At 50.8% G+C, this 18,868-nt stretch overlaps 7 protein-coding genes across 7 annotated transcripts; 3 read left to right on the forward strand and 4 right to left on the reverse strand.

Moving 5' to 3' along the window:
* Positions 1–1,148: 1,148 nt before the first annotated feature.
* PtrM4_112980 (uncharacterized protein) lies at positions 1,149–5,339 on the forward strand (the record flags this gene model as incomplete). The annotated part of the gene is made up of 1 exon (XM_001941645.2): positions 1,149–5,339. One exon carries the CDS (start codon positions 1,149–1,151, stop codon positions 5,337–5,339), a length of 4,191 nt encoding a protein of 1,396 aa, XP_001941680.2.
* A 1,307-nt stretch (positions 5,340–6,646) lies between these two features.
* Positions 6,647–6,817, forward strand: PtrM4_112990 (uncharacterized protein; the record flags this gene model as incomplete). The annotated part of the gene is made up of 1 exon (XM_066108042.1): positions 6,647–6,817. The coding sequence occupies one exon, from the start codon at positions 6,647–6,649 to the stop codon at positions 6,815–6,817; it is 171 nt and encodes a 56-aa protein (XP_065961227.1).
* A 68-nt stretch (positions 6,818–6,885) lies between these two features.
* Positions 6,886–9,706, reverse strand: PtrM4_113000 (uncharacterized protein; the record flags this gene model as incomplete). The annotated part of the gene is made up of 2 exons (XM_066108043.1): positions 6,886–8,395; positions 8,454–9,706. The coding sequence occupies 2 exons, from the start codon at positions 9,704–9,706 to the stop codon at positions 6,886–6,888; spliced, it is 2,763 nt and encodes a 920-aa protein (XP_065961228.1).
* Positions 9,707–9,723: 17 nt separating this feature from the next.
* Positions 9,724–10,662, reverse strand: PtrM4_113010 (uncharacterized protein; the record flags this gene model as incomplete). The annotated part of the gene is made up of 1 exon (XM_066108044.1): positions 9,724–10,662. One exon carries the CDS (start codon positions 10,660–10,662, stop codon positions 9,724–9,726), a length of 939 nt encoding a protein of 312 aa, XP_065961229.1.
* A 96-nt stretch (positions 10,663–10,758) lies between these two features.
* PtrM4_113020 (uncharacterized protein) lies at positions 10,759–11,958 on the reverse strand (the record flags this gene model as incomplete). The annotated part of the gene is made up of 1 exon (XM_066108045.1): positions 10,759–11,958. The coding sequence occupies one exon, from the start codon at positions 11,956–11,958 to the stop codon at positions 10,759–10,761; it is 1,200 nt and encodes a 399-aa protein (XP_065961230.1).
* A 1,495-nt stretch (positions 11,959–13,453) lies between these two features.
* On the forward strand, positions 13,454–13,821 carry PtrM4_113030 (uncharacterized protein; the record flags this gene model as incomplete). Its single annotated transcript, XM_066108046.1, has 2 exons — positions 13,454–13,555; positions 13,612–13,821. The coding sequence occupies 2 exons, from the start codon at positions 13,454–13,456 to the stop codon at positions 13,819–13,821; spliced, it is 312 nt and encodes a 103-aa protein (XP_065961231.1).
* Positions 13,822–14,646: 825 nt separating this feature from the next.
* Positions 14,647–15,735, reverse strand: PtrM4_113040 (uncharacterized protein; the record flags this gene model as incomplete). The annotated part of the gene is made up of 1 exon (XM_066108047.1): positions 14,647–15,735. The coding sequence occupies one exon, from the start codon at positions 15,733–15,735 to the stop codon at positions 14,647–14,649; it is 1,089 nt and encodes a 362-aa protein (XP_065961232.1).
* Between the last annotated feature and the right edge of the window lie 3,133 nt (positions 15,736–18,868).

Below are 18,868 nucleotides of genomic sequence, written 5' to 3' on the forward strand. Positions count from 1 at the left end.
AGAAGCGTTCCAAGACGCCGTCTATACACGCGCCAACCGACCGGTTGAGATTTGACCCGTGTACAACCCACGACCACCGACGCATCTCTAGCGAACGCAGCTAGCGCAACAAGCGTCAACAAGAACACAATGGCAGGAGAGAGAACATCATCGGAAAGAGCACCGGTAGCCAGGACGCCGGCAGTAGGAATGGCGAGCAGTAGTAGAAGAGTGGTACCCACACTAGAGGCGCTACTAGGGACCACAAACATAAAACCAAGAGAATGGCATCACATCGATCCAGAGATTTGGGAGGACAACGTTGAAGCTCCAGACGATGAGGTAGGGATTACTACAGCAACAACGTACATTGCGCGTGCGATTGCGGACTATACAGATCGACCAACAGCAGATGAAGAACTCTTTTGGGAGTTCCGTCAGGACTTTGAAGGATGGACAGAGGCAATGTTCCTACGTGCCCAGCCAATATACACAAAGGAACTAAAGCGGATCCTCCGCTTTAAGGGAGTGTATACTGGCCGTATTAATATGGCACCTAGTGAGTCTCTAGCTAGGTTATTACGCATGGAGGAGTACCTAGAATGGCCTCAGGACGTATTCCAGTCGGCTGTGTTTGACACACGATCAGCTGCGCACATGTTGCAAGAGCGGGCACTACGGCAACAACGCAGTGAAGGATCAGTACAGTCCACAGACAGGAGATTATCAAGCCAGGCCCAGAGCCGAACCCAAACGCCTGTAAGGACAAGAGGCCGAGACGTAGACAGTCGGCAAACCCGCGATCAAGACCAGACCCACGCCCGTGTGCAAGGACGACAGGAGACCGTTGAGGAAGAACAACAGATTCAGGACCAGCTAGCAAAAACGATTGAGAAAGCCCAAAACCAACCAATCCGAAGCCAGCCTGTAGAGACAACTGAATCCGCACCGCAGCCAGCCTATCAGCGCGTCCAAAGTCAGCAACCTCCCCTCACCTACAACAACTTCGACCGATTCCGCGAGTATACACCAGCATACCCGCAACGTCCGAAGGGACCGAGCGTTCCCCAATTGTGCCCTCTGGTGAAACAGACCCGTACAAGGCAGTTCCACCAATCGAGTTTAGCAATGAGAAACTAGATCCTAAGACGATCAATGTCTTCGTGAAAATGTGGGACCGAGACAAAAAGTATACGGGAAAGCCGTACGACCTCCTAGACGATAAATTGAAAATCTTCTACAGCATCTGTTATCACGCAGACATCGAGCCAGGGCAGTTCCATGCAGTCTTTCCACGGATTCTCGACGGCCGCGCAGAGGAGTATTACCTCCACTTCGTCGATCAGCGGATGGATACGTTCTTGACTGCCTACACAAAGCTCAAGAACCACTTCGACACAGACGTCAACCACGGCCATTACTACGCGGACTGGACGACGACATCGTTTGTCAAAGTCCGCAGGGAGAACCCCGAAAAGAACCTCCACGAGGTCCTTGACATCATGCTGGACAAGCTCCAATTGTGTCAAAGAGCACTTGGACAGCAGTACATGGGAGAATACGCGCTCCGAACGACTGTAATCACAGCATGCCGAGGCGTGAAGGAGCTCGAGATGGCACTCTACAAGCCGTCTCTAGAATGCGAGGTTCTGTTTGGAGATCTGCGATCGTCAATCGAAAACTCACTCGCCATGACCGTCTCCGTCAACTTCACTGAGGCGGATACGGATAGCCAGTACTACTTGGATCGTCGGTACAACAACAACAGCTCTGGAAGATTGCGAGGGAATTACAACCCTCGTGGTGGACGCAGCGGATTCACCCGCGGACGCGGTGGGCTTCAGCACCGCTCTGGAGTCAACACACAAATCGACAAGAAATGTTACGTCTGCAGCAAGACAGGCTGTTGGTCCACAAACCATACGCTTGAAGAAAGAAAACGCTCAAAAGCGCAGTACATCACACACTGCGCGATTACGGGAGAGCAAATGGAGTTTAGCACATTTCTCGTCGCGTACGAGGGGGAAGAAGTCGACCAGTTCTTCCTAGAGGAGCAAGACGAAGATGATGAAGACCAAAGACTGGCAGTTAAGTACCTCACAGATCAGGCCTTTCTGCACCACGTGACCGGAGAAGACGTCTACAGGTGCAAGGAGCCTATTACGCCCGCAACGCAGTTCCTTATCGAGGATCGATACTCGCGAATCACGTACCAAGGCATTCTTCCTGACACTGGTGCCTCAAATGTATCGACAGCCGGAAAGGAGCAGTTCCTGGCGCTCCAAACTGAGGACCCCACCGTAACTCTAGATACGTCTACTGCTGGAAACGCATCTGTGCAATTTGGCAAAGGAAGCGTCACTACTTCGATTGGAACCGCACATGTATCGACACAGATTGGAAAGATCAAATTTGAGGTCTTGAACGCACCCACCCCGTTTCTCCTCTGTCTGAAAGACATGGACCGGCTCCACGTGTACTTCAACAATACTACGGACCAGCTGGTACAAGGAAAAGCTACCTTTCCAGTGATTCGCAAATGGGGACACCCGTGGTTCCACCTAAGCAAGGCAGAGCGCGCGCGCGTATTCCTTACGGAGACTGAGCTCCGACGCTTACACCGGAGGTTCGGGCATCCAGCCGTCGAACGGCTGATACGATTGCTCAAACGCGCAGGACACGAGGACGTGGATGAACGGCTGCTCCGAGAGATCCAAACGTTCTGCCATCACTGCCAAGCGCATGATCCAGCGCCGCGCCGATTCAAGTTTAGGCTGAAAGATGATCGGGAATTCAACTTCGAGATCCTCGTAGATGTGATGTATCTGAGTGGGAAACCAGTGCTTCACGTGATCGATTCGGCTACAACATTCAACGGCGCGCGATTTCTACCGTCTATGAGCGCGAAAGACACCTGGGAAGCACTCCGCCTGCTCTGGATTGATACATATCAAGGGCCGCCAGATATCGTCACCCACGACGCTGGCACTAACTTCGCGTCAGTCGAATTCAGATCAGAGGCGAAGATCATGGGAATCACATGTAAACAAGTGCCAACCGAGGCCCATTGGTCTATCGGCAAGGTAGAAAGATACCACGCACCGCTCAGACGCGCGTACGAGATCCTGAGGACAGAGCTTGACACTGGCACCAGCGACGCCGCAGTGTTGCAGATGGCAGTCAAGGCCGTCAACGACACCGCAGGCCCAGACGGGCTCGTACCCACGCTGCTCGTCTTCGGTGCATACCCCCGGATATCCATGGATTCACCACCATCTCCCTCGATAACCCATCGCGCAGAGGCAATCCAGAAAGCGATGAGGGCGCTGCGGAAGGCTGCAGCGGAACATGCAGTGAGCAACGCACTTGGTACCAGGAATGGGCCTACCACAGACGGGGTACTATCACTGCCTCTTCAGAGTGAGGTGATGGTATGGCGTGAGAAGAATGGATGGCAAGGGCCGTATAGAGTCATCGATATGAAGGACCACGATGTTACTGTAGACATGATCAACGGCCCAACGACGTTCCGATCCACTGTCGTAAAACCGTACTATCGCGATCTGACTACAGCGATAGACGGCGCAGATCAAGGCACAGGTGGATCTCCGACCACAGACGAAGCGATTGCTGATGAACCGCCACTACCGGTACCACCGGCGGAAGCCACCCAAGCGGCTCAGCCGCGCAAGCGGGGCCGCCCACCTGGATCAAAGAACAAGCCCAAGGTGCAGTACCTGTCGAAGAAGGAGGAGGACGATTACGCCCTGGCCGTCAAGCTACGCAATGACGGCGTGATTAACGTCCCGGGCGCTCCATTCGAAGCATCCGATCAGAAGGAGATCGACGACCTCGTCGGCCGTGGAGTATTCAGTTTTGAGCTGTTTGACCCAACTCTACACGGCGGGTATCGTATCTTTAAATCGCGCATGGTCCGCGAAGTCAAAGGCAAGACCATGGTCCCGTACGAGAAATCACGCCTCGTTGTTCAAGGTTACAATGACGAGGGCAAACACGAGATCCTGACGCAGTCGCCAACCATCCAACGAGCCAGCCAACGCCTGATTCTAGCCCTAGCGCCTGCATTACTCGATGAGGGCATGGTTGTGGAACTACGAGATATCACGCAAGCGTACCCACAGGCACAAACAGAGCTATTCCGCACGGTTTTAGCGCACCTCCCAAAGGAGCTTATAACAAAGTATCCCGAGGGAACAATTATTCGCGTAATCAAGCCACTCTATGGAATCGCGGAAGCAGGAGTCCACTGGTTTGCTACGTACCAAGGACACCACTGCAAGGAGCTCGACATGGCTACATCAACGTATGACCCGTGCCTCCTGATCACGAACGGGAGACGGGAAGCGTTTGGAATAGTGGGCCTGCAGACAGACGATACTCTCGCGATTGGGACGCCTGCATTCTCTGGTGCAGAAGACGCTGCGCTCCAGAAAGCCAATTTTCGAGCCAAGCCCAAGGAGAGACTGTCCAAAGAAGTATCACTCGAGTTCAACGGATGTACTCTAACGTTGCGCGGAGACACGATTCTACTTACGCAGAAGGGACAAGGTGCCAAGATCGAAATTATTGATCCGAAGGCAGCAAACCGAGCACAGAAGTACATGGAGCAGCGCGCGCGTGGCGCGTACATTGCGTCGATATGCCAACCTGAAGCATCGTTCGATCTTTCCGCGGCTGCGCAAATACAACAACCTAAGGACACGGAATACGTGAAGCTTAACCGCCGGCTGCAGTGGCAATCTGAGAGCATACAACGAGGCCTGCGATACGTCCCTCTCGACCTCGCTACAGCAAAGCTGGTAGTGTTCACAGACGGATCCTTCGCGAACAACCAAGACCTTAGCTCACAGCTAGGGTACCTACTTATCCTTGCGAATGAGTCGAGTCGACAAGACAGCACGTTTGATATTCGTGGTAACGTAATCCATTGGAGTTCGACCAAATGCAAACGCGTTACCCGGAGCGTTCTTGCCTCAGAAACGTACGGCATGGTTAGCGGTGTCGACATCGCTATCGCTATCCTAACAACCCTCAAGATAATTACAGGACGCCTAGGTCTACCACCGATCCCACTTATTGTGTGTACGGATTCATACTCCTTGTATGAATGCCTCGTCAAACTCGGAACAACTGCTGAGAAGCGACTGATGATCGACATCATGGCGCTTCGGCAGTCATACGAGCGTCGCGAGATCACTGAGATCCGCTGGATCAACGGAGAGGACAACCCCGCGGACGCATTCACGAAAGCAACACCAAATCGCGCGTTAGAACGTTTCATCGAAAGCAACAAGCTGTCAATCCGAGTAGAGGGATCTGTGCAGCGACCTACGGAGTAGGCACATATGCCTATTTGGAATCCCTCTCAGTGTGTTCTTTTTAGAAGACCCGTTTTTCCTTACATCAGTCGTTACAATAAGAAAAGATTGCCAGTGTCGGCATACACACGGTGTGTCGCCTAATAAGGCCCAATGTACCGCCTCGATCCTACTTCGGCCCAACTCGGACCCAACGTTATGTATACCTTCGTAGCCCCCACATTCGTAGAATCATCATACACCAGAATACCAATACACAAGATTACCTTAGCTACTGTTATTCACCGTACGATCGTACAAGGCCTTCCAACAAAAACAAAGAAATTGAATTTGTTTATCAGCCTACTACTACTCTATTAGCAGATAGCCTTACTAAATCTGTTAATACACAAAAGATTAACGAGTTTAAGGTAGAAGCAAATATACTACCATACTTAGGAGAGTAGTAGTTGTCAGATAACAGGGTTCTGATGGGAATCATAATAATTGTGGTTGAACGTGTGTATTGTGGTGTGTGGTGCAGTCTCGTGGGGGATGAGACGGAAGGTCGCCCTGTCCTAGTCCCTCTTGGGACTAGGGGGTCTACGTAACGTGATGATCTCCAACTCCGTTGCCTTCCACCCAAAATCTACCTCATATCTGACAGTAGTAGAAAAACAAAATAACTAGTTATCCTAAATTGTCCTCTAACTAGTTATATTATCTAGATAATAGCTATAGATTGATAGAAGGCTATTGTCTATAAGTATTAAGCTAACTAAGCTTAAGGGGGCGTGTTGAATAATAAGCTTAGATAAGCACTAGCATAGATCTAGTAAGAGATCTACTTGCTTACGTGTCAATGAGTAAGGACGCGTAATCTATGACATAATAGATTACGTAGACCAAGAATGAGAGGAATCTTCGAGAATACTTAGAACATGTATATAAGCTATAGCTAGCACGTTAGTAGCTCGGCGTCTAGCCTTCACTCCTTTACTCTATAGATATACTTGTCAATCTATTATATCTATATTTATACTCTAGTTCCCTACTTCCGCTAGATTACTAATAGTATTACTATATCTATTAGTAATCTTCCTCCGACTCCTTCTTACATAAGATACAAGTACTAGATTCACTCGGAAGCGCCTTGTGTACGGTAACTACCGTAGTTTCTCTAATACGAACAGAACGTGTAGAGCACTATTAGCATAACCCATGTAAGATACAAGTACCGGATTCACTCAGAAGCGCCTTGTGTACGGTAACTACTGTAGTTTCTCTAATACGAACAGAACGTGCAGAGCACTATCAGCATAACCTATGTAAGTGTCAGATTTTTATGGATGGGATCAAGTGTGTATTCTCTGTGTCTGTCTACGGCTCTGTCTGTGGGAGGTGGCCTCGCCTCGGGCTTGGCAGTGCTAAGTCCCGGCGCTAGCCCTGGTTTGGGGGTCTCATGTCCTTCCCCAACCACCATCGGCTCGATCATGGAGCAAAACCTCGCCTCAATCTGACACACCCCCTCAGCTCGGCGCTCCTCGGCAGCCTGAGGTGGAGTGGTCTTTGCGACATTCATACCGGACTATATAACAAGACTTTCCATCTTCTCCAGAATTTCCTCTGGATCTGCTTCCTCTACGTCTCGTTCCTTCACTTCAACCAGTCCGACCTGCGTCAAGAACTGGGGCCAGTTGTTGGCAGGCAGGGTCTTCGTGAAACCATCGGCGAGCATTTCGCCAGACGGTACATACACGACTCTGATAGACTTTCGCTTTGCCTCTTGCCTCAGCCAGTGATTGTGGATGTCCACGTGACGGAGTTTCGTCGTCAGCTGAGAGATCTCCTCGTTGATCAGCCGGATCGTCTGCGTATTATCGCACTGTATCGTAATTGTCTTCTCCGTCAACTCTACCCGAAGCTCCTCTAGCAGCATCCGCACAAACATGGACTCCTTAGCCACTTGCGATAGCGCGAGGAGTTCTGCTTCGGTCGTAGATGTCGTGATGGTATCTTGTTTGTTCGCCCTCCATGCGATCAGTCCTCCAAATAGCTTGATAACGTACCCTTGGGAGCTCTTGCGATCCGCGGTGTTGTCCGCAAAGGATGCATCGCTAGCTACTACCAATTGGTCGTCTCCTCCGAATGATAAGGATAGAAGCTTGGTTGACTCCAGGTACAACAGCACTCGGTCAGCGGCTTCTTGATGTAGTGGACCAGGGTTTGTGAGGAACCGGGCGAGTCGTGATACTGGGAATGCGACATCGGGTCGGGTGTTGACGGCGGCGAAGAGTAACGATCCAATCTTGCGTTGATACAAGTTAATCTCTCCAGGAGTCGCCAAACCCTCACGTGCAACTAGTTCGACTCTAGCCATTGGTGTGTTGTGTCGTTGGTCCTTGTTCGTTGCCAGCCGTGCAATCTTCTCAACATAAGCTTTCTGTGACAGCCAGATCTTTCGCTTCTCTCGGTCCCGTATAACTTCTACTCCTAAAAACCACTGCAAATCCTTTCCTCCGGTCAGGTTGTATCGCTGTTTCAGTTCCTCTTCCACTTTCTGAGCTACTTCCGCGTGCCGTTTCGAAGAGGCAAGGATAATGTCATCAACATAAAAGAAGATGAACACTCCGTCTCGGATCATGCAGCAAGGTTCGTGGGGAACTGGCGAGAACCCGATTTCTAGGAGGAAGGCAGTGAAGTGTCTTTGCCAGAGCAATGGCGAGATCCGTAGGCCGTACAGCGCTTTGTTTAGTTGCAGTATTATTCCCTGCTTCCTGTATCCTGGGGGCATCCGCATGTACACTGTTCGATCAATATCTGCGTTGACGAAGGCGTTCGATACGTCGTATTGCTTCAGCTCTAGGTCAAACCGGGCCGCAATCGACACTAGCATCCGAAACGATCTTCCGGCTAGTGTAGCAGCGTAGGTTTCTTGTGCGGTGACATTTCGTTGCTGGTCTCCACGCACTACCAATCGCGCCTTACACTTCTGGAATCGATGGTGCTTGTCAAATTTGTAGGTGTATACCCACATTGAGTCCAGTACCTGCTGGTCGGTCTTCCGAGCCGTCTTCGCCGGGACCTCTGACCAGGATCTGGTTTCCTTGTGGCTATGGAGATGTGTAATCTCAGCCTCTTTGAAAAAAATAGAACAACTCGTGATCCTCTCGCAGGCCGTTCGCTTGGGGAGGCGGTGGCAGCTGGCTGCGATGAGGCTTCTTGCCGTTTCGCATCATACGCTCAAGCTTTGCCTTGTCCAGTCGCTCTCCTGCCAAGTTTTGAACGTTTCCTGCCTTGGTGCCTGCCATAAAGGCGGCTGCCCATGGCTCCTTCAACATCCTGTGTTCCGGATGGAGGATACCACTCGCGAGACCTTGTTTGCCGTAGCTAGTGTCAAGACCTTGTTTCCCGTAGGCAGTCTCTTCGGATTGTAGGCCGTAGCCTCCGGCATCGCATTGTTCGCGTGGAACGCCTGCGGATAGACCATGTTCGCGCTGTGCGCCAGTCTGTACACCATGTTCGCCGTAGCTAGTGTCAAGACCTTGTTTCCCGTAGGCAGTCTCTTCGGATTGTAGGCCGTAGCCTCCGGCATCGCATTGTTCGCGTGGAACGCCTGCGGATAGACCATGTTCGCGCTGTGCGCCAGTCTGTACACCATGTTCGCCGTAGCTAGTGTCAAGACCTTGTTTCCCGTAGGCAGTCTCTTCGGATTGTAGGCCGTAGCCTCCGGTATCATCGTCCCTGAAGGGGTGTTCCACATTAGTTAGCATTTGAGCAAGCAGTGCTGCCGGTGGGGGCGTATGTGGTGGCGTCGGATAAGGTACTACCTTCCTTCCCGCCTCATCATACTCGAGCCGCCCATTTTCCGGCGCTCTAGCAATGGTCTCATCTTCGTAGAAAGTTCCAAGTTCTTCCCGTGTGGGATTTGGTCCAGGGGGCAGTTCAATAGTTCGAATCCATGCTGCTATCTCCTCTGTAGTGCTATGCATAAGATTGTCCATAACCTCTTTATGCTCTCCACTATATACGACTTCCTCGTCGAATACAACGTCGCGAGTGCTAATGACCTTGCCTATAGATGGTACCCAAATTCGGAATATGTTCGTCGAACGGTAACCAACTAAGTACCCTATCCAGGCTTTCGGGTCAAATCTCTGTAGACGTCCTTTTCCTCGCTTCGTGTCATCCGTCATCGCAAATGCCTTACAGCCGTACGCTCGTAAATGCGACAGGTTGGGCTTGCGTGGTGATGTAACAACTCCATTCTGGAAAGCGATTGCCGTGAAGAACATCTCGTATGGAGATCTCCAGCGGTTCTGATATTTCGGCGTCCTGTTGTGTAGGTAGACGGCGGTCCGGGCGATTTCCGGCCATTGGTCCCACGGCAGATGTGCATCGAGTCGCATTGCTCGACCCTTTTCTTTTACCACACCCCCTGAGCGTTCGGCTCCTCCGTTTTGCGCTTGCGTATCGGGGCGGAAGGCTCGAGTACTATACCTCTTGTTCTGCACCATCTGGCGACCTCTGGCTTCACGGAAAATATCTCGTTGTCCGTCTCAATAACCTTTACCGTTATACCAAATTGATTCATCATAAAGGTGACGAACATCTTAAGGCTTTTAAGGATGACTCTTGCCGTTCGGTTGTCACTAAGATAGAAATCCCATATGTATCCCGTAACGCGGCAGTTAATAAGCATCTGACTCTTCTCCTTGGTCGTACTTTCTGCTTCGTAGTCGTGAAAGTCGATCGCAACTCGCTCTCCCGGACCTTCTAAAATAGTCCGGGGCGTCCGTCGTATCATTCGCTTCGACTTTGATATCCCACAGGCATCGCATTTCACTGTGGGGACCCCGACGATCTTCACCCCCTCAGATTGGTTCACTAGGTGTTCTAGGGCGTCGGATCCAGGGTGGCCAAGTCTCTTGTGCCAGACTATAGCCTCAGCTCGTTTTCGTACGGCTGTCCTGCGCGTTGGCTGCTGCGTTGAAAACGCTGCTCGCGCCTCAGCGTCATTGAGTTCCAGTATCCATTGTCCGTACTTCTCGTGTAGTACTGCCAGTTCGCTATCGTCGGACCGTCGGAGGATTGTTGGGTCGGATTTGGTGTCCCACCAAAGACCTTGCCGGCGGAGTATCCGGAAGGAGACAAGACTGCAGTGTAGGTCAGGGCAGTAGGCGACGTTCTCGAGGTAGAGGAGACGGTGACCGTCTGCGCTATCTACTCTCAGAGTAACTGAACCGTATGCCTTAATCCACACCCTTGTATTGCCTGCCCAGAGGAAGTCTCCTGTCATAGGCGGTCGAATATTCGTGAATCGTCCGAGGTCGTTGCCGACGTGTATAGTGGTTCCGGAGTCCATTATGTAAGAGCGTTGAAGTGGGTACTTAGATTCCTTTGCCATAAATGATGAGGCACAGATTATAAGGTTGATCTGGCCTATGTTCCGGCCTTCTGGTCACTCGACAGTATCCTCTACCGGAGTGCTCTGTGACTTCTTAATCTGGGGTGTCCCTAATTTAGCTCTCTTGGCTCCCCTTATCTCTTGTTCGAGATCAGTGTCGCTATCAATTCGGTGCTGAGCCATCGTCTTCAGTGTTTCACGTGGCTTCCACCAAACAGGGGCGTTGTGCGGAAACGCGTACCAACAATCCTTTAGTTCGTGCTGTTGGTCGCATACCTTGCATTGTTTCCTATCCTTGCCCGGTCCGGGAGTCTTTCGGCTTTTGCCGCGACCTCGCTTTCCTGGGGCCTTCTCGGCGGCGTCATCTGCGTCTTCGCCGTTCAGTTGAGGTCCACTTGCTACAAAGGCGGCCTTCGGGACCTTGTGTTTGATCGGATGCAACAGTGAGGCGTACTCTCGGAACTGTTTAATCATCATCCGTACAGTGACACGTGGGTCTTTATTTCCACCGGCCATGAACGCGGTAGTCCATTCTGGTGATGGTTTGAGAACTGCTTTGACGAAATCCTCCTTGATAAACTCTTCGTCTTGGCATTCAGGTATGCCAAGGGCCTTGCCTTCCGTGATTGCATGGTCCATCTCAGTTAGCCAGGTCTCCCACTGTGCTAACAACCTCATCGGTTTTTGGGCCGCGAGGTAACGTTCTCTCGCACGTTTGAGTTCCTCCTTCGTGTCAATCCCAACATTTGCGGCTAAGTTTTCAATCCACTGCCGATGGGAAAGACCTGCCTTGCAGCAGTTGTAGAAGAGGTGTTGTGACACAGTCTTCCTTATGTGCTCGGTGAGCTTTCCAAGTCCGGTCCGCTCTTGTTGATATCTCTGGTTAAGTATTTTAAACTCTTCTAGTTGTATTCGGTAATAATCGATATCTTCTTTATAGGACGTCTTCGCGTTCGTCGCGAGGTCCGAGGGTCGTACCGGTACGTAGGCTGGCGCTTCGGCGCTATCGTCGCCGATCGCTTGGCGATATTGGGTAACGTGCAGATTCGTCGCTGCAGTTGATGGCTGATAGCTTCCGATAAGTGGAGCTAGTGGTGGTTGTGGTTCTATTAGAGGGATCCCACGTTGCTTTGGATCTACCTTTTCCCACACTTGGTATGCGGCGCATTCCGCTTGTAGTTGTTGGTACCATTTAGCCCAATTGGTATAATCCGTTAGGATCACTGTTGGATCTCTGTTTGATAGTACAGACATCTTGTCGATGAGTTTTGATGACTCTTCGGTTCGGCGCTTACGTGTTGTAGCGTGGGGATCGTCGTATTGACGGTATTTGTAGTATAAAGTAACTTTGATTGACTCTTCTGTACTCGGTACAGGCAGTGAGACTCTTAATTGTCAGATTTTTATGGATGGGATCAAGTGTGTATTCTCTGTGTCTGTCTACGGCTCTGTCTGTGGGAGGTGGCCTCGCCTCGGGCTTGGCAGTGCTAAGTCCCGGCGCTAGCCCTGGTTTGGGGGTCTCATGTCCTTCCCCAACCACCATCGGCTCGATCATGGAGCAAAACCTCGCCTCAATCTGACAGTAAGATACAAGTACCGGATTCACTCGGAAGCGCCTTGTGTACGGTAACTACCGTAGTTTCTCTAATACGAACAGAACGTGCAGAGCACTATCAGCATAACCCATGTAAGATACAAGTACCGGATTCACTCGGAAGCGCCTTATGTACGGTAACTACCGTAGTTTCTCTAATACGAACAGAACGTGCAGAGCACTATCAGCATAACCCATGTAAGATACAAGTACCGGATTCACTCGGAAGCGCCTTGTGTACGGTAACTACCGTAGTTTCTCTAATACGAACAGAACGTGTAGAGCACTATCAGCATAACCCATGTAAGATACAAGTACCGGATTCACTCGGAAGCGCCTTGTGTACGGTAACTACCGTAGTTTCTCTAATACGAATAGAAAGTGCAGAGCACTATTAGCATAACCCATGTAAGTGTCAGATTGAGGCGAGGTTTTGCTCCATGATCGAGCCGATGGTGGTTGGGGAAGGACATGAGACCCCAAACCAGGGCTAGCGCCGGGACTTAGCACTGCCAAGCCCGAGGCGAGGCCACCTCCCACAGACAGAGCCGTAGACAGACACAGAGAATACACACTTGATCCCATCCATAAAAATCTGACAGTAAGATACAAGTACCAGATTCACTCGGAAGCGCCTTATGTACGGTAACTACCGTAGTTTCTCTAATACGAACAGAACGTGCAGAGCACTATCAGCATAACCCATGTAAGATACAAGTACCGGATTCACTCGGAAGCGCCTTGTGTACAGTAACTACCGTAGTTTCTCTAATACGAACAGAACGTGCAGAGCACTATCAGCATAACCCATGTAAGATACAAGTACCGGATTCACTCGGAAGCGCCTTGTGTACAGTAACTACCGTAGTTTCTCTAATACGAACAGAACGTGCAGAGCACTATCAGCATAACCCATGTAAGATACAAGTACCGGATTCACTCGGAAGCGCCTTGTGTACGGTAACTACCGTAGTTTCTCTAATACGAATAGAACGTGCAGTAGCCTATCACACTTATATTATTCAAGTATAAAGGTTACAGAGCCAGCACATATAGGATAGCAAAAGTTTAAGAAACATACTTCGGTCCTCAACAATCAAATCTATCATCTCTCCAAAACCTTTACTCTACCCACCCAGCCTCCTAGTTGCTACAATGAAACCTACTACTTTGCTCGCGTGTTTTTTCTTTGGAAACAGCCTTGCCTACAGCCTGGCTGCTGCGGAAACCAAGCGTGGGGTCGAGGTAGAAAGCCTTGTAAGCCTAGAAAAGGATCTCCTAGATAATTACTAGAAGATTTAACATAGCCCTAGGATAACACTCTTTCTAAGGATTTCGTTAAACCATTAGAGGATCTGTCAAAGGTGGAAATGCGCCAGAATTGCAACTATACGGTTAAGGAAGGCGATACTCTCACTAGTATCGCGGCTGATGCTGGCACGACTACTGCCCGAATCAAGCAGCTCAATCCAGGCCTTAACCCTAACGCTATTTTGGTTGGTCAAGTGATCCGAATTTGTTAGAGCTGCGTGGTTGTTACGATCTATACCCCGGAGGAGACAGGGGTAAGCGTAATCACTTTGAAGGATCAAGCGGCACAGTTGAAGGATTGCGGCACAGCAACCACGCCATAGTCACGTGACCGCTCAGTGGTGAGCAGCACGCGCTAGTCCAGGAACAGGTGCTCATCAACGAGCACTCACACGCTCAATACTGAGCGCCACACTCATTAAGTATATAGCTTAGACACTGAACCCCTATGGCTTAGTGTGTTCAACTTCGTACAAGACTCTAGTATTCAATCTAAGGATTATACTTCATTCTTACAACCCCTAACCAATATGATGCGACGGGGCAGCCCTAACCAATATGAGGCGCGGTTCGGACCGCAGAGCAGGAGCTGGCGCTGCACGCAGTGATCAATAGGCAGACGCCGCTTGTCGTTGTTCTGCCGACTGGTGGAGGCAAGAGCTTGCTGTTTAGCGTGCCGGCTTGCATGGACGACGCTGGGTGACGGTGATCGTGGTGCTGCACCGAGCGCTCATTGAGGATGTAGTAGACTAGATGCAGAAGTGCGGCATCAACTGCACGGAGTAGAAGCACGACGAGAGCAGCCCGGCGGCTGTTGTCGTAGTCAGCGCAGACGCCGCAGGGGACACTACAAGCAACGGCAACTTCTTATGTTGGAGTGGGTGAACCGTACGCATAGGGAAGAAGTTGAGGATTGACTGAGGTTGTATTGTACAAGCTATGGAAAGTTTATGTAGGTGAGTGACCATAAACAGCGCTAGTCTCAGATAGGCATCGTCCCATCACCAAACCGTGACACACCCCCAGTTGTCACCAAGTCAGTGAGTTGGTGATAACTGACCTGTATCCAGCAGATGAACCACGAATGATGTACCACCACTAGGTGGTTGGCCGTCATCTACCTGAATCTTGTCTCTATACTGTTGACGTGAAGCCCATTCATTTAGGGCGTCCTTTATTTGCTTCGAAATCTTAGGATCCTTTTGAGCTTGTTCAACCTTGCGGACTCCAATAGGTGCTGGTGTCCAGTCTTTTGGTCGACCTGGGTGAAGTGGATTGAGTATCCAGCAGTCGGGTAAAGCGTGTGACAGCCCACAAACACAAGGTAGGTTTGCAATCCCAAGCTTAGCAGCTGAGGTAGATAGCACACTTGACTCAGTGGCAGTGGTCTGGGCAGCTCGGCGGATGTACTTCGTCATCTTTTCGACGTAGGCGGGCAAGCTGAGTAGATTTGTACCGTTTATCTCGTGTTCGTATATCTGATCGAGGCAGGTAGCAGCGTAGTTTGGATAGTGAGCTTGGCAGGCAATCAGGAAATCCTCCTGAGGCCTGTAGCTAGTTGTCTCTGGTAGGTTGATCGATTGGCATTGAGAAGTGATGTGTATCCAGTCAGCCATCCATTCATCGAGTTTCTTTAGGTTGCGTGGAGCGGTCTTCAGATTGGTGTATCTTGCTATCAAGTCGCGACTCCGATCGGCTGTAGAAGGACAGAATTGCTTCTTGAGAGCGACAAGTCGATCGTACACAGTAGGGAGATCCTGTATTAGGTAGAGATGACGCGTGGCGATAGACCTAGTGATCTCTGTATTTAGCTGCACCAGAGCTCTCTCTTGTTTCTGCAGCGTGATCTCGTCGAGTCTCCATTGTTCAACCTCCCATCGGTAGGAATCACGATCCTCAGTGGATAGATCAGAGAGCTTGGAAGCTCTAGCCTTATAGTCGGTGAGCTGAGGCTTAGGATTGGCAGCCTCTAGGTCAGGCAGGCTCTCCTTTGGTGTATCTGGATTGACGTATTGCCAGATCTTGTGATCCTTCGCGAAGTCTCTGCAGAGAAAGATCCAGTTGAACCAGTCATCTGGTGTATTAAGGATAACAGTAACTCGAGTTACTGCTGATCCTGTAGCCATTGTGTGCGTAGAACAGACGTAGCAATCGTGCGTTATAGTGGACGCGGGGTAATCGAGCGCTGTGGTGGACGCGGGTAATCGTGCGGCTATGAGGGGCCTAGTAATCGAGCGCTGTGGTGGACGCGGGTAATCGTGCGGCTATGAGGGGCCTAGTAATCGTGCGCTATGAGGGACGCGGTAATCGTGCGGCTATGAGGGGCCTAGTAATCGTGCGCTATGAGGGACGCGGTAATCGGGAAATGAGTACAATCAGGATGCAGCCGGGCTCATAACTGTTGGAGTGGGTGAACCGTACGCATAGGGAAGAAGTTGAGGATTGACTGAGGTTGTATTGTACAAGCTATGGAAAGTTTATGTAGGTGAGTGACCATAAACAGCGCTAGTCTCAGATAGGCATCGTCCCATCACCAAACCGTGACATCTTAGGGTACGCAAATATGCTCAGCGGCAAGGGCTTGTTGCGGCGAGTAGTGGTGGACGAGTGTCATCTAGTCATCACATTAAGCGACTGGCGGCCGAAGCTGGCACTGTTAAAGAATCTGCGGCTGCTGCCGTGTCCGATTGTGCTGCTCACAGCAACGCTCCCGCCGGTGAGAGAGGGCGAGCTGGCAACAAGCATGCTGCTTCCGTGCGCAACATACATCCGGGCGAGCACAGTCTGGCCGAACACGCAGTACTACGTGTCGTGGTGCGAGCGTGGCAAGGCACAGGAGACGGCGCTAGCAATGTGTCGAAGACAGCAGCAGCTACTGCTCCACAGAGGAGAGAAGGGCGTGGTGTACTGTCGCAGCAAGCAGCAGTGCGAAGAGCTGGCCGAGGCGCTCAGGTGCGCGTGCTATCACGCTAGCGACATAGAGCGAGTGGAGCGATTGAAGCAGTGGCTGCTAGACGGAGGGCTGATCGTGGCTACGTCGGCGCTGGGCACAGGGGTCGACTTCCCGGGGATCATGTACATACTGCACGTAGGGATGCCGTGGAGCATGATCGACTATGCACAGGAGAGCGGGCGAGGCGGGCGAGCTGGCGAGAGGGTGGATGCCGTGGTGCTGGTAGAGAAGGGCGAGGTGGAGCGGACGATAAAGCAGAAGAGCAGCGACTTAGACGTGCAGGCTATAGGGATGTTCATCATTAGCAGCGGGTGTAGACGAGGGCTAATGAGCGGCTACTTGGACGGTAGGCGGGTAGAGTGCAATGACTTGGAGACGGCTGGGTGCGACCGGTGCGGAGAGGGGGTTCGAGGGTGGCAGGACGAGCAGATGGAGGCGAACGCGGTGGCAGCAGGTGCAGGAGGTGCTAGGATATATAACTTATTGCAACGCTAACGTGAGCGGCAAGCGAAACGCCCGGGTAAGCGAAACGCCCACCTTCTGCCAAGACCACCTCTCTCTCTACCTTTTATTTCATGTCTTATCAACCCGATCTTGAAGCGCTTTCTCCTGAAGACAGGATTGTCTTAGCTATTCAAGCAATGAAATCAGACGCGAATTTAAGTGATCGACGCGCTGCTGCAACCTATAGTGTTAGTAGAAGAACCCTTCGTGATCGACGCGCTGGAACTACTTCATAACGTGATACCTACGCCAACTCATCAAGGCTTTAGAGGCATGAAGAGGAGTAGTTATACAGTATATAAGGAAGCTTGACGCACGAGGTTTTGCCCCTACACTTAGCTACGTACGTGAAATGGCCAACCAACTGCTAGCTGCCCGTAGTGGTGGCCAGGTCGGAGAAAAATGGGCTAGAAACCTAGTCAAGCGGAAGCCAGAGATCAAGTCTCAGGTAACTAGACAGCGCGATTATTAGAGAGTCTTGTGCAGTAATCTAGCTGTTATTAGCCCCTGTTCGACCTTGTACGTAACGTTAAAGCTTAGTACGGCATCCTAGACGAAGATACCTATAACTTTGACGAGACTGGCTTTCAGATGGGTATTAGAGGGTCAGTTAAGGTGGTAATAGCGTCTGAGAGACGTCTTAAACCAATTGGGGTCCAGCCTAGCGATAGGGAGTGGGCAACCTTGATTGCCGCTATCAACGCAAAGAGCTAGGTTGTCCCACCCTTCTTTATCTTCAAAGCAAGCACCACAATTAGGCCTAGTATCACAACCCTAAGGACTGGAGGATAGGCGTCAGTAATAACGGCTGGACAACGAACGAGCTTGGTCTTGCCTGGTTGTAGCACTTTATCCAGCATACAGAGGCAAGGACAGTGGGTAGCCACCGGCTGTTGATTCTTGATGGCCACGAGAGCCACAAGTCGCTCGCTTTCCAGGATCTCTGCGAGGAAAGCAAGATTATTACTCTCTGTATGCCCCCACACTCGTCGCATATCCTGCAGCCACTTGACGTGGGTTGTTTTGCTCCCTTGAAGCAGGCGTACAAGAAGGAAATTAATGTCTTAGCAAACAGCCACATCAACTATATCGACAAGAAAGCCTTCCTCGCTGCCTTTGCACAGGTGTTTGAAAAGGCATTTTCAAAGGGAAACATTACATCAAGCTTCCGAGCGACTAGTTTAGTCCCAGATAACCTAGAGGTGGTGCTATCGAAGCTTGAAGTGAAGCCTTTCACACCGTCGCTACCTCTAATAGGGCCTACTACCTAGCAACTAAAAACACTAAGCAGCGCCTAGGAGATAGAGGCCAAACTACGCTAATTATCAAGAGGATACGTGACTATAAGAGCTCGTCACCTGATTCTATTATCGAGATGGTGCTACAGTCTAAGAAAGGGTCAACAATTAAGGTACATTCACACACGTTGCTTGAAGCTAGAGTAGCTAGTCTTGAGCAGGCAAATCAAGCTGTAAGTGAGCGAAGAAAGCGTAAAAAGAAGCGGATCTAGAAAGGTGGGACCCTATCGCAGGCAGAGGCAGAGGAAATAATTACCCAGAGAGATGCTGAGACCCAGCTTGAGGTAGAGGAGCGTGAGCAGAGGGTCCGAGCAGGTACTCGTGGAGGGGGTACTCGACGCTGCAAGAGGTGTAGCGAGACAGGGCATAATAAGCGCACATGTAAGAAAGATGTAGTAGACGTAGAGGACTAATTTAAGCTACTACGCACTCTAAAAGCTTGTTGGGTGTTAAGTTATTAATGTGTAGAGTTACAGAGCTGCATAAAGTGTCCGACTCGGTTGC

The sequence above is a fragment of the Pyrenophora tritici-repentis genome, chromosome 6 (genome assembly GCF_003171515.1).
Source record: "Pyrenophora tritici-repentis strain M4 chromosome 6, whole genome shotgun sequence".
Classification (NCBI taxonomy): Eukaryota; Fungi; Ascomycota; class Dothideomycetes; order Pleosporales; family Pleosporaceae; genus Pyrenophora; species Pyrenophora tritici-repentis.